This window comes from Artibeus jamaicensis, unplaced genomic scaffold (genome assembly GCF_021234435.1).
Source record: "Artibeus jamaicensis isolate MK-2021 breed Jamaican fruit bat unplaced genomic scaffold, CSHL_Jam_final contig_889, whole genome shotgun sequence".
Taxonomy (NCBI): Eukaryota; Metazoa; Chordata; class Mammalia; order Chiroptera; family Phyllostomidae; genus Artibeus; species Artibeus jamaicensis.
In genome coordinates this window covers 683,051-695,047 of record NW_026522005.1, presented here as the reverse complement: position 1 = coordinate 695,047, position 11,997 = coordinate 683,051, and the positions used below count along the sequence as shown (strand labels likewise).

The 11,997-nt window shown below is 38.9% G+C and overlaps 1 protein-coding gene across 3 annotated transcripts in view; it reads left to right on the top strand.

Annotated features, from left to right (window-relative positions):
* Positions 1–759: 759 nt before the first annotated feature.
* The window catches only part of GABRA2 (gamma-aminobutyric acid type A receptor subunit alpha2), a 102,526-nt gene continuing 91,288 nt past the window's right edge, over positions 760–11,997 (top strand). For 2 of the 3 annotated variants that reach the window (XM_037151865.2, XM_037151868.2), the window contains exons 1-3: positions 760–966; positions 1,924–2,001; positions 4,449–4,564. In XM_037151865.2, coding sequence (XP_037007760.1) covers positions 1,931–2,001; positions 4,449–4,564 — 187 coding nt within the window. In that variant the 5' untranslated portion in view covers positions 760–966; positions 1,924–1,930. The remainder of the gene's footprint in view (positions 967–1,923; positions 2,002–4,448; positions 4,565–11,997) is intronic. The other variant, XM_037151867.2, reaches the window with a different exon arrangement.

Sequence of the window (11,997 nt, the reverse complement as noted above, 5' to 3'; positions counted from 1 at the left end):
CCGTATAATTTGCAAATGGACTTTACTGACCGGCTCCAGGGAAGTCTCCAACCCTCGGAGCTTTGAGGAGAAATCGGTCCTGCTGGCAGGGGGTGTGAAGGAATGAGTGGTATATGCAGATGGCTCAGGCAATCAAAGAAACTTCCCGCTGTCTGATTCCACGAATATCGGTTGAACTTGGTCCTGTGTGGGTGTGCTGATGACAAAGTAAAGGCGTGATTAGTCCCCCTCGCCCTCCAGCTGGAGCGGTACCGCTTTACCTCTGCTCCGCAGCCACGTAGCTCCAGAGCCAGGGAATGTTAAGGGCAGGCAACAGGGCGCGGAGCCGGGGAGCCAAGGGCGCTCAGACACCCACCGGCAGTTTTTTAGGAACCTGTGGGCCTCCGGGGAGCCCCGGCGGGCTGCCGCGGGGAGCAGTCCCGGGAGGTGCGAGGGCTCCGCTCCTCCGGCGCGGTGTGGATGCCGGGTGCAGCGATCCAGGCGCAACTGGGCTCCGGCGGCCAGCCGGGGCTGTGCAGCTGCAGGTGCCCTGGGGGCGGCCGCTCGGGCTTGGAGAACGGGCGGGGGTCCCTGCACATCCCGAAACCCCGTTAGCCCTCCTCCCGGGCCTGGCTCCTCCTTCTTCTCCAGGCGTGGGGCTCGTGCCCGCTACAGCCCGCGCGCACCGCGCCTCCGCTCCAGTCCCCCACCCCTCCCGCCTGCTCCCGCCAACGCTTCCCCCTCCTCCTCTTCCTCCTCCTCCGCCCATCACCGCCACTACGGACGCCTTCGCCTCCTTCTACTCCTGGCACTGCCGCCACCGCTCCTCGCGCTCCTCCCCGACAGCCACCAGCCCTCCGCTCCCCGTTCGCTCGGCGCTCGGCTGCTGCAGTCAGGATCTCTGGCGCTCTCTTCTCTCTCAAGTTTCCTGTCTGCTCGAGATCAGGGCACAGGGAGGAAAACACCCAGTTCTGCTTGTTGTTTCAGGTAAGGTCGCACACATTAGTCCCAACGGGGACCCTTTCCATTTGCCTCTGGCTCCCGTGCATGATGCTTCATCCCCTCCACGCTCCCCTGCTCCTTGGAAACCCAGGAGGTTCAGGTCGCCCCCACCTCCCCAGCCCATCTAAAAAATAATTTCGGCGCCCATAATCAGAAGCATATTTACAAGTAAAATAAGGTCCGAGACACCCTCCCGGCAGCACGTTAGCCTGGCTCTTTTTCAGTCTTCAACTTTGCACGCTGTGCTCGGCGAGCCTGGCGGCCAGGGCAGACCCGGAGCCTCGCGCTCCTGCCGGGCTGTGGTCCTCCGCTCCGAGAACAGCTGTCAGACGCGGCGTTTCGCAGCAGTTGAACCCAACCGTCTGCCTCCAAGATGTGATGTTAGGCAATTGTAGATGGACAGGAACGGGGATTATTATAGTTTATTTTAGAGAGAGTGAAGAAGTGAAGTGGTGAGGGCTGCAGTTCACTGTCATGAAAAGAATAATAATCAAAAAAGTGGGCTGGCTGCCCCCTTGCTTTTCTCGCCAGTGTCGCGGAGGTGGTCTTGGCGGAGGGGATGGTGGCATGAAGTGCCCATCTCTCCTCCCCCTTCTCACTCTCTCCACCAACCCACACTCTACTCTAGCTCGTATGTCAGTTCAGGGTCCCGTGTGTTATCATTACATGTCTCTGAGTGAGCACAAAACAGTGTTTGCTGATGATGGGGCTGGGGAAAGTTACTGGAAGAGGACGGTGTGATTATTTGATAATCTGGTCACCCTCCCCCCCCCCAAAAAAAAACCCCAAAACCCAAACTTACCCAATCATCATGTTCTACACTCACTCCCCAGAATAACCTCCATCGCGTTAACTCCAATTCCCAGTCTTTTGGGCTATTTGGATGGTGGGACTGAATTTAATTTTTAGTGTATTTTGGTTTTCTTCTATGGCTTTATGAAGAGCAGCGATGAAGACGAAATTGAACATCTACAACATGCAGTTACTGCTTCTTGTATTCTTGATGTGGGACCCAGCCAGGTGAGATGTTTATGGACTCTTTTAATTCAGGTTAAAGGTGTGTTTCTTGAATGGCCTCAGGGCAGGGGTGGCTTTTGAGAAGCTAGAGTATTTTGAAGAACTATTTCTAATGAAAAAAAGATTGTACCAAGAAACTGAACTGTGAAGTGGCAGAGATGGTAAAAAGTTCACTGCTTCTTGCTTTTAGCTGTCAGTGCAACAGTGAACAGAGATAATTTTTTTAAATCACCAAAGAAAACAATACCCTTCGAATGGCATATTTTTGCAAGGAATTGAAATGATTAAGTTATATGCACTTGCGGTAACACCAAAAATCAGTAAAGAAGTCAACACTCTTCCTTCAAGCCAAATGAAAAAGCTTGACCTACAATGATTTGTGTGCTAACTTATTTTTTTTTTGTTTTTTCCCCCTTTTTTAAAACCCATCTTGGCTCTTTTAGTCAAAATAGAAGCCTAAATGATGTGTGAGCCTTAAACCTCTAGGTGGAGGTAGTATACAACTCCACAGTCACAAACAATGAAATAAAAGCTTGATTTATTAATCAACTTTTTATATTATTGATTTAGAGATCTTTTACTCTTAAAATGGTTAGTGTCATAAAGAATACTGATTTTAAGCACGTAACTATTTTTTTGCCTATGTTCTACAGACATGAAATAATTCTTACTCCTTGCAACAGCTTTATCATAGTTACGGCCTTTTTATGATTTTATCTCCCATGGGCATCTTTTATTTATTGCTTTTAGAATATGTTTTCAAAATACCAGGGACTAAAAATACAACATGCATAAGACTGTTCATATAACCATTCCTTTCTCTTTTTTAAGAGAAATAAGTCTTTATTATATCCTTATGTCCCTTTTAATTTTTCATTTCCCTGCCCAAACAATTGTCAAAGTATGAACATATCTTCTAGAACTGAGAAGAAATCTCTTTAGAAAGTCTCATTTTAAGTGGAGAAAATCTTAATACTGACTTTAGAAAGAAACTGTGATATGTTATTAAAAAACACTTTTGACTAAAAATCTGTATGTGGAACTTTATGATTGAATTTAAAATTACCTTAAGGTAACATAGAAACTGGAGGGTATGAGCTAATTTGCATAATTTTTAAATGCTTATGTTCATATTGGGGTTTTAATATTTTCTTTCAAGACAATAGTTTAAGTTGGTTACCCATTTAGAATGTATTGTGACTATTTTTAGCTACTAGCTGTATAATCATTTAAATGCAAATGGACTGTGTCAGTGATATTTTACACAATACAACTTGATCAGAATGCAGATTATACAGAATCTTATTTTAAAGGAGTGAACAAATCATGGTCAATTTATAATCAGTGAAAATCCTCAGTGCTTAACTATATCTCCATCTATTAATTTTCTGTTCTATACTTGGCCAGTAATGCTCGTGCCAGTATTTTATTCTCTTATATAAAGGACTCTCTCTCTCTCTCTTTCTCTTTCTCCCTTGGCTAGTAATTTAAATGTCTGAATCATTCTGGGGAAAAAGTGGCAATGAAAAGGGACATTCTGTTTTATACATCCAGTTTCTTTTGCACCAATTTGCTGGATATCACAAAATTAGGTCTCTAGCTTTTGATGGAGAAATAATGGAGAAAATCACTCTTTCTAACCCTCTTTCTGGTGATATTTTAAGACAACGTGTTCTGTCTGCAAATTTCTCACAAAAGTACCTGGGCATGTAAATCTTAGGTGACCCTTGTGGCTGTCCTCCAGGCCAGTGTGGAGAGGTCTCCTCCAAGGCTCTTTGCAGCTATGTATGTGCTGCAGATCCTTCCAGAGCCCACCTCCACTTCCTGGCTACACTGAAGCCCGCCTGGCACGCAGCCAGTGGAGTTCCCCTGATGTCTATATTGTACTTGGCCATTGGGTGGAGGTATACCCAAAGTAAGGAAATCATCTTGGCTTGAAAGAGAAAAAGACATAAAGAGAAAAAGAAAGACATTTATGAGGAAGACAGAAATTTAGTGCCTCCAAGGAGGCAATTTTCCCCCAATTTATATTCGAATCACTGAAGATATATTTCAGGAGATCCTTTGATTATCATAGGTTTCTAAATGCAGAATAACATTCCACTTAGTGTCTGCATGTGATCATCTACAATCATAACATATTGTATGGAATGGGCTTTAGGAAAAAAGGGGTAGTCCACACACAATGCTAAATGGAAGATATCTGAAATAATTTTGACATGAAACTTTATAATAATCTGGTATTTAGTATCCATTTTCTGTGGCCTGCTTACCTTCCCCATAGACATATTAGTATTTATAGAAATGCAAGGAAGAAAGAAAATGGGTTGCACTAATATTTTGGGGGGGCTTAAAATTCAAATCAAGAAATAAGTGCATGTTGGCACTTTCAAAACACACATATGTGTATATATATATATATATATCAGCTTGTAAAATTATCTGTTTAGGTTGGTGCTGGCTGGCATCCAAGAAGATGAGGCTAAAAATAACATTACCATCTTTACAAGAATTCTAGACAGACTTCTGGATGGTTACGATAATCGGCTTAGACCAGGACTGGGAGGTAAAAATAGTTTTATTTCTTTTTGAACTCTCATAAAATAGTGTCTTTAGAAGTTAAGGTTAATATTTATATTTTAATATACTTTATATAGAACTGCATTGCTATACATTAAAAACCATAGATAAGAGAAGGTAAAGTATATAAAATAAACATTTTCTGTGATTCCTTTTGTACACACTAAATATATATTTAGCGTAACTTCATAAAAGCCTAGCCTTTCTGCATGAATAGCTTTTAAATTAGTTCATTTGTAAACTTAGAATATGTAAAAGGGTAACATCACTGGGCAGAAATGCTTTTGGTTACAAAAGCATTTGTAACCATCTTTGGTTTCCTTCATCATATTTTACAAATGCCTGTTTTAACATCAGTACACAAATGCAAAAGTGAGTTACATAAATGAAAGAGTATCTGGTTGTATTTCAACACATACTCTTTTTAGGATTCTGTGATGCATTTTATTATACAGCGTGTGACATTTCTACTATGTAGCACAGGTTGGCATTCTTGAAACTTTCAAAGACGTTTTAGGTGTACATTAGCCATAGGCCTAAATTTACTGGGCTGTTGGCACAGTTTGACTTCAAATTGAAACATTCATTTTTGACTCAGAAAAAAATCTATTTTTATTCATGAAAGTGAAGAAAATTAGGCTTGGCTAATATGTTAAATTTTAATTATCCTTCAGTATAGTTGGATGATAACCTAAGGAGATCAGGTGAAAGTAGGGTAAATGTATAATTCAGTAAAGGATTCTGAGTTGAAATATTATAACTCATCACTTCTAACATGAGATACATGTCTGCACGCATGCATTGATCACATGTGTGTTGTACTTATTCGGATGTTCAGTTCAACAATCAATTCAAAATTAATACAAACTAGTTGAACATGATATTAACCAACGATTTTTATAGTTAGCCTGATTATTGCTAGGTTGGCAACCTAGCAATAGTAAATTGCTTAAAAAGCAATTGATTATGTATGTGCCTGGATGTTTTTGTAAATATTTTCTTTGAAAAAAATGCAGGTAGTTGTTAATTTTATGTACATTTGACAATTATATGGTTTGGATTATCTAGGAATCAGAAAAAGTCAGAAAAGACACAACGTGTTTTTAAATAATATACCATTTAACTGCTATTAGTTTTTTACTTGTTTCCTGAATAGTACCTTGAACTTTAAGAGAGAAGTGCTGGGAAAGAACAATGTTCAGAAAGATGATACATTTTCTCTCAAAAAGAACTCAATTGCTTAATCTACACTTAGTTTTCTTTAAGGGAAAATTGAAAGGAACAGAATATTTCCTTAGTACTTCATATGCCTAGTGTGCATGAATATCAGGTATTGCAGTCCACACTAGCACATTTGATAGCGACCTATGGCCAAACTCATGTAGCAAAGGTATGCCAGCATAGGGCTCTCGCAGTGCATCTCAGTGGTTTGAGAGGTACATTGTACAAAGGCAGATATTTTCCTAAGCCACAGATTGTATTACTATTATTTTTTAATGATGTACTGTCAAAAATGAAAAATATTTAAGCTAGACCTTAGATTTTGTCTCTGAGGCTTTAGGAAAAATAATTACATGGTGTTTGTTTGGTGGGTAGTAGATACTACCTGTTGTAGGATGTGGGTTTTGCCATTTATCTCTTTTTATTTCTTTTGTAATATCTCTTACTTTCATTTTATTTCCATTATTAGGACTCAAATATAAATCCCTGTCACCATATTGTTTGTATTAATGCAATAGATTAAATGGATATTCTTGCCTAGTGTCTTTGTTCCCCCAAGTTTATCTGACATCATTCATATGCCAGTATCAGTCGTCTTCTTTTATTCTCACAGTTCTTTCCAGTGACACTCTCTTCTTTTGATCAGATGGCTTTGGTGGCTCCCTATTGCCTTCAGTAGAATGCAGTGAGGAGCAGCGGAAGGAATATGAGTCTTGGAGGCTAGTAGATCTAGGGTAGATTTTCTGTTCTACCCCCACACAAAACTGCACCTTGGCCAGATAATCTCTGTTTCTTTTATTTAAAATAGCCATGATACAGCCCCCTTTCTGCCTCATAGGGCTGACAAGAGGATTATATAAACAAAAATGCACACAAAGGGTGTGCCACCTATTGGCAATTCAACAAGGATCTATTCCGTCTCTCCCCTCTTAGGTGCTCAAGTTGCCAGACAAGGTTTTCTACAATCTAACTTCTCTGCCTTCACTTTTCCTTTGCCCTCTCATCCGCTCTGCACTTCAGATGCATCTGTCCATTTTCCCTTGACAATCCAGGCACTTCTTCTCCCTTGGCCTTGGATCACATAATCAGCTCTCATTGGAATTATTCTTCTTTATCCTCCCTGATCTAAATCTTACCTTTCCTATAAAGACCACCTTAACATGGTCCACTTTAGCAAACGTTTTTCTTAACTGAAACGAAGCGCCCAGATTCAATTTTCTCTCTGTTGCACTTCTTTAGTAGTGGTTAGCTCTGTATCACATTTGGTACTTATTATGTGTTATCTTGGATTTTTTATTATCTTCTTATGTGTTTCTTGTTACTTTAACTAGATTGCAAGCTCACTGAAGCAAGATATTGTATCATAAATTCTGTGTGCTCTCAGCAACTAAGTATTGATTTGCATATTGTGGGCATAAAATAAATGATGGCTTGATTAACTTTTTCTGTGACCACTTAATCATCTGTAAAATGGAGCTACTCATATCTGGCTGTCCATGTTGAAATGATATGTTGAGCACCATGCTGCAGATCCGTAGTGTTGCTTAGTGAAGGGACCTAACTTTAGAGTGAGGGTTTAGGTAAAATCCTGGTTCTGGTACTGACTAGTCCTATAACCTTTGAATACTAGCCCTTCTGTGTCCACATTTGTCCTGTATAACATGGGATCACTAACAGTAATATTCTTAAAGTGTGGATGAATTAAATACAATGATATATGCAAATTAGCACAGTGACTGGATATCATAGAGAGTTACTAAATAGCAATAACTAAAAAACTAAATGTACTGTTGTGAATTTAAATTACTATCATGGTTACCTCTGCATTTAAAGTTCTTAACCCTGATGTTCATGTCATTTCGAATAGAAAGTTCAGGGAAATTACTTGTTTCATTATGTCTGAGAATTTAATAAGGTGAAAATTGGTTTGATTCCATTTAAATATGTCAAAGCGAACATCTCTATTGATGAATAATTTGAATAACTAATGTCAATTATCATTTTCTTTCCTTTGTGACTTTAATATAAATAAATACATAGGAAAGATCAATCAGTTTCGGACAACAAGTTAGAAAAATAGTTTATTTCACCTAGTTCTGCCACTTATTATATTTTGTCTTATCTCAGACAAGTTACTTAGAGATCCTGAGATTTGGTATTTTCTTTGGAAAAATTGGAATAATTCTATTTTATTCTGAGAGAAGTGGGGTAAATTGGGATTCATACCTATAACAAAGGTTAAACAGTATACTGAATGATAAAATTTTAAGACATTTGCTAATGAACAATAGATCCTCTTTAAAATTATAGTAAGATCATGCCAGACCATCTGCTCAAATGGTTTGCACTTCTCAAGTGCTCAAACCCTGCAGTGGCTTGCGCTTCATTCTGAACAAGGCCCAGACTTCCTGCCATGGCCGCCAGTGCCCAGCGTTGTCTGCCTCTCTGTGCTTCCTCTGACCTCACCTCCTCTGTGCTAATGCAGTGCAGTCACACTGCCTTCTTCCTGTTCTTTGAACTCACTGGGACGCTCCTTGGAGCCTTTTCCCTGGATATCCATTGATCCCACCTTCTCAATGAAGCCTACCAAATAAATACAAAATAATTGATATCTTTATTAATGTTATGTCAACTTCTTATTTTTTGTCTTTTACCTAGAACGTAGGCTTATCAAAGTCAGGGATTTTAGCCAGGGATTGTTGTTTGATTCCCCAGCATTGAGATAGTGATGGGTGCATGGTAGGCACTCAAATATTTCTTGAATAAATTTTAATTTTATTTATTGTATTTTATTTTATTTTAGTGTTCTACCAGGAAAATAATCAACTACAGAAGTTATTCTTAAAATAAATGTAGCAACTGTCATTTAATTACCACATTAAAATTTCACTGTTAATATCAACATATTTAAGGCTGAGTTCTTGGTGAATTGGAATAATTATTACACCAATTACTCAAAGTCTTTTTTAAGATTTTATTCATTTTATTTTAGACAGAGGGGAAAGGAGGGAGAAAGAGAGGGGAAGAAACATCAATGTGTGGCTGTCTCTTGCACATCCCCTAGTGGGGACCTGGCCTGCAACCCAGGCACATGCCCTTACTGGGAACTGAACCAGTGACCCTTTGGTTCTCAGGCTCGTGGTCAATCCACTGAGCCACACCAGACAGGGTCCATTACTCAAACTGTTGATTTAATGTTAGATGTAATTCTATCATGAATTAATTGTGATTTTGGGTGATTCATTTATCCCAACTGTTACTTAATTTTCTCATCTGTGAAGTGAAAGAAGTTCTACTTATTTGGTTTATATCTTGAAGGGATATTGTGGGCTTAAGTAAATTAAAAGTCTTAAGAATGTATAATGTGACATAACACTTATAAGTATTAGTATTATTAGGAATAGCAGGGAAGGGTTCTTCAAGGAGAACATCATCTTAAGAGGTAGTATCCTTTAAAATCATGGCCAGAAAATATTGGGATCTCTTGTGCATTTGTACGCTTACTTCCTCATGAGCCTGGAAGCCTGACATGGGTCTTCCTTGATACCTTATCTGCCAAGACCACACATTCAGATCAGCTAGAACTAATATTGAATCAATTTTTCTATTTGTCTTCATCTAGTCATTGAAGCTAGCAATTCATGGCATCAGCCTGTGATTTTTATATTTCATAAGAGGTTTCCAATGGGTAACTGAATGAAGGTAGCAACATTTACTTTTTGGACCAATTTTATGGGGTCATTGGAAAAATGAATGTATAGACAGGTCTTGTATATTTTGACAGCTAATATCCATGATGCAAAATGGTGACAACTATTGGAAATGACAAGCCTTGGTATCTAAATTATAGATTCAATCTGGAAAATCTAGATTGAGTACCATGTTTAATTGCATTTCAAAAAGCTGTTTTGAGGAGATTGTCTGGATAGATTTCCCTTCCCAGCAATCTTGTCATATACTCTGAAAACCTTGAAGAATTTTTCAGTTTAAGGCCATGAAAAACATGATGTAAGATCATAGATTTAGTAGCTGAAGGTGAGTTTCTAACTTCACTGTTGAATATTTATCCTCAGGCTAAAGGGAGAATGTGATAACATGTTCTATGAATTTTACTCTCTCAAATTTATAAAAATAAAATATAGGCTATTCAGTAGGCAAAATACTATAGACAAATCTTATCTCTCCCAGAACCTATGAGACAGTCTGACCTCTAAATAATGTCTTTTTACTCTATAAAGTAATGATGAGGATCAAAGCCTTGGGATACCAACATTTTGGGATTTAAATTTGCATCATAGGGGTACCAGAAGGAGAGGAGAAAGAACAAGACATTGAAAATCTATTTGAAAAAATAGTAAAAGGACACTCCTATAATTTGGTGAAAGAAATAGATACGTAAGCCCAGGAAGCACAGAGGGCCCCAAACAAGATGGATGTGAAGAGGCCCACTTCAAAGCACATCATAATTAAAAATCCAAAGTTTAAAGATAAAAAGGGAATCTTAAAAGCAGCTAGAGAAAAGTAGATAGTTATCTACAAAGGAGTTCCCATAAGACTGTCAGCTGATTTCTCAAAGAAAACTGTGCAAGCAAGAAGGGACTGGCAAGAAATATTCAAACTCATGAAAAGCAGGGGTCTATGGTCAAGCTTGCTCTACCCAGCAAAGATATCATTTAGAATCAAAGGGCAGATAAAGAGCTTCCCAGAAGAGAAAAAACTAAAAGAGTTCATCATCAGCAAACCATTACTATATGAAATGTTAAAGGGGCTTATTTAAGAAAAAGAAGAAGAAAACTATGAACAATAAAATGACAATAAATACATATCTATCAGCAGTTGAATCTAAAAAACAAACTAAGCAAACAAGAAGAACAGAGACAGAATCATAGATACAGAGAGCGTTTTGATGGTTGCCAGATGGGAGGGGGGTGTGGGGGAAATGGGTGAAGACTTGAGGAGATTAAGAAGTACAAATAGGTAGCTACAGAATAGCCATGGGGATGTAAAGTACAGTATAGGAAATGGAGCAGCCAAAGAACCTATGGATGACCCATGGATGTGAACAACGGTGTGGGGACTATCTGAGAAAGTTGGGGGCACTGGATGGAGGTGGGCAATGGGAGAAAACTTGGGACAACTGTGATAGCATACTCAATAAAATATAACTAAAAAATAACATCATTTTACTCTATAAATTAATGACATCAGCACTACTGGATTTTAATTCTATTGCCACCATATATTAACTACAAAACTGTTACTCAATGTCTCCTTGCTTTTGTTTTTTCATTTATACAATGGGGTTAAACTATGTGACTTTATGGTTTTCTGGGATTTGATATTTTTAATCAAAGTCCTTTCCACAGTTTCTGACACGTGGACTAAGACTTCAATTCATATTGATATTATTTCTGTTTTTGTTGGTCCTGCTATACTACTTCTACTATGAATGCAATAGAGGGCATCATCCAATGAATGGTTCCCTTATATTATAACAGCTGCAACTTATAAAAATGATAAAATTGTAGTGCATATAACCTATGTTTAAACAAAGGAGATATTTGTATCTTAAATGACCAATTTCATTGTGCCAGCACATCTTTGTATATGTATGGAATCCCTGGAAACAAAAACTACCACAAAAATATGACATTTTTTTACTTTTTTATAATCATTATCATGACATACAACCATTGAGCATCATTGATTCATAATAATGAATTCACCTCTAGGAACAAAGTTATATTAAAAAAGCTTACTATTAACCTATGACATCAGTGATGAGTTTAGAGATGTAAAATCAAAAGAAGCATATCTACTAACCTAACCTGGGACGTGCTAGGTCCCGAATGGCAAACTCTGGGTCTCGCGACTACAGAGTGTGTGCTTGATGTCTGATGATCATTTGAGATGAGGCGTGGTGGAGGCGTCAGGAGGGAGACAACACACTGCGAGTGATCTGGAATCTCCGTAAAGAATTGGAAGAGAGAGAAGGGGAAAGCAGGGTTCAGGATGAGCAGAAAGGAAGAGATTAGGTTGTCAAGAAGTTCTAATCTCAGATGGAGAGATCATAAACTCCAGGTACTGGGAACTCTGCTTTCTTGGAAATTGGTGATATTTGGAATTATCCTCATTGAGCAGCTGTGTTTGGGGTTGATGCTCTCCAAGAGGCATGAGGCAGCTAGAAATGGGTCTGTC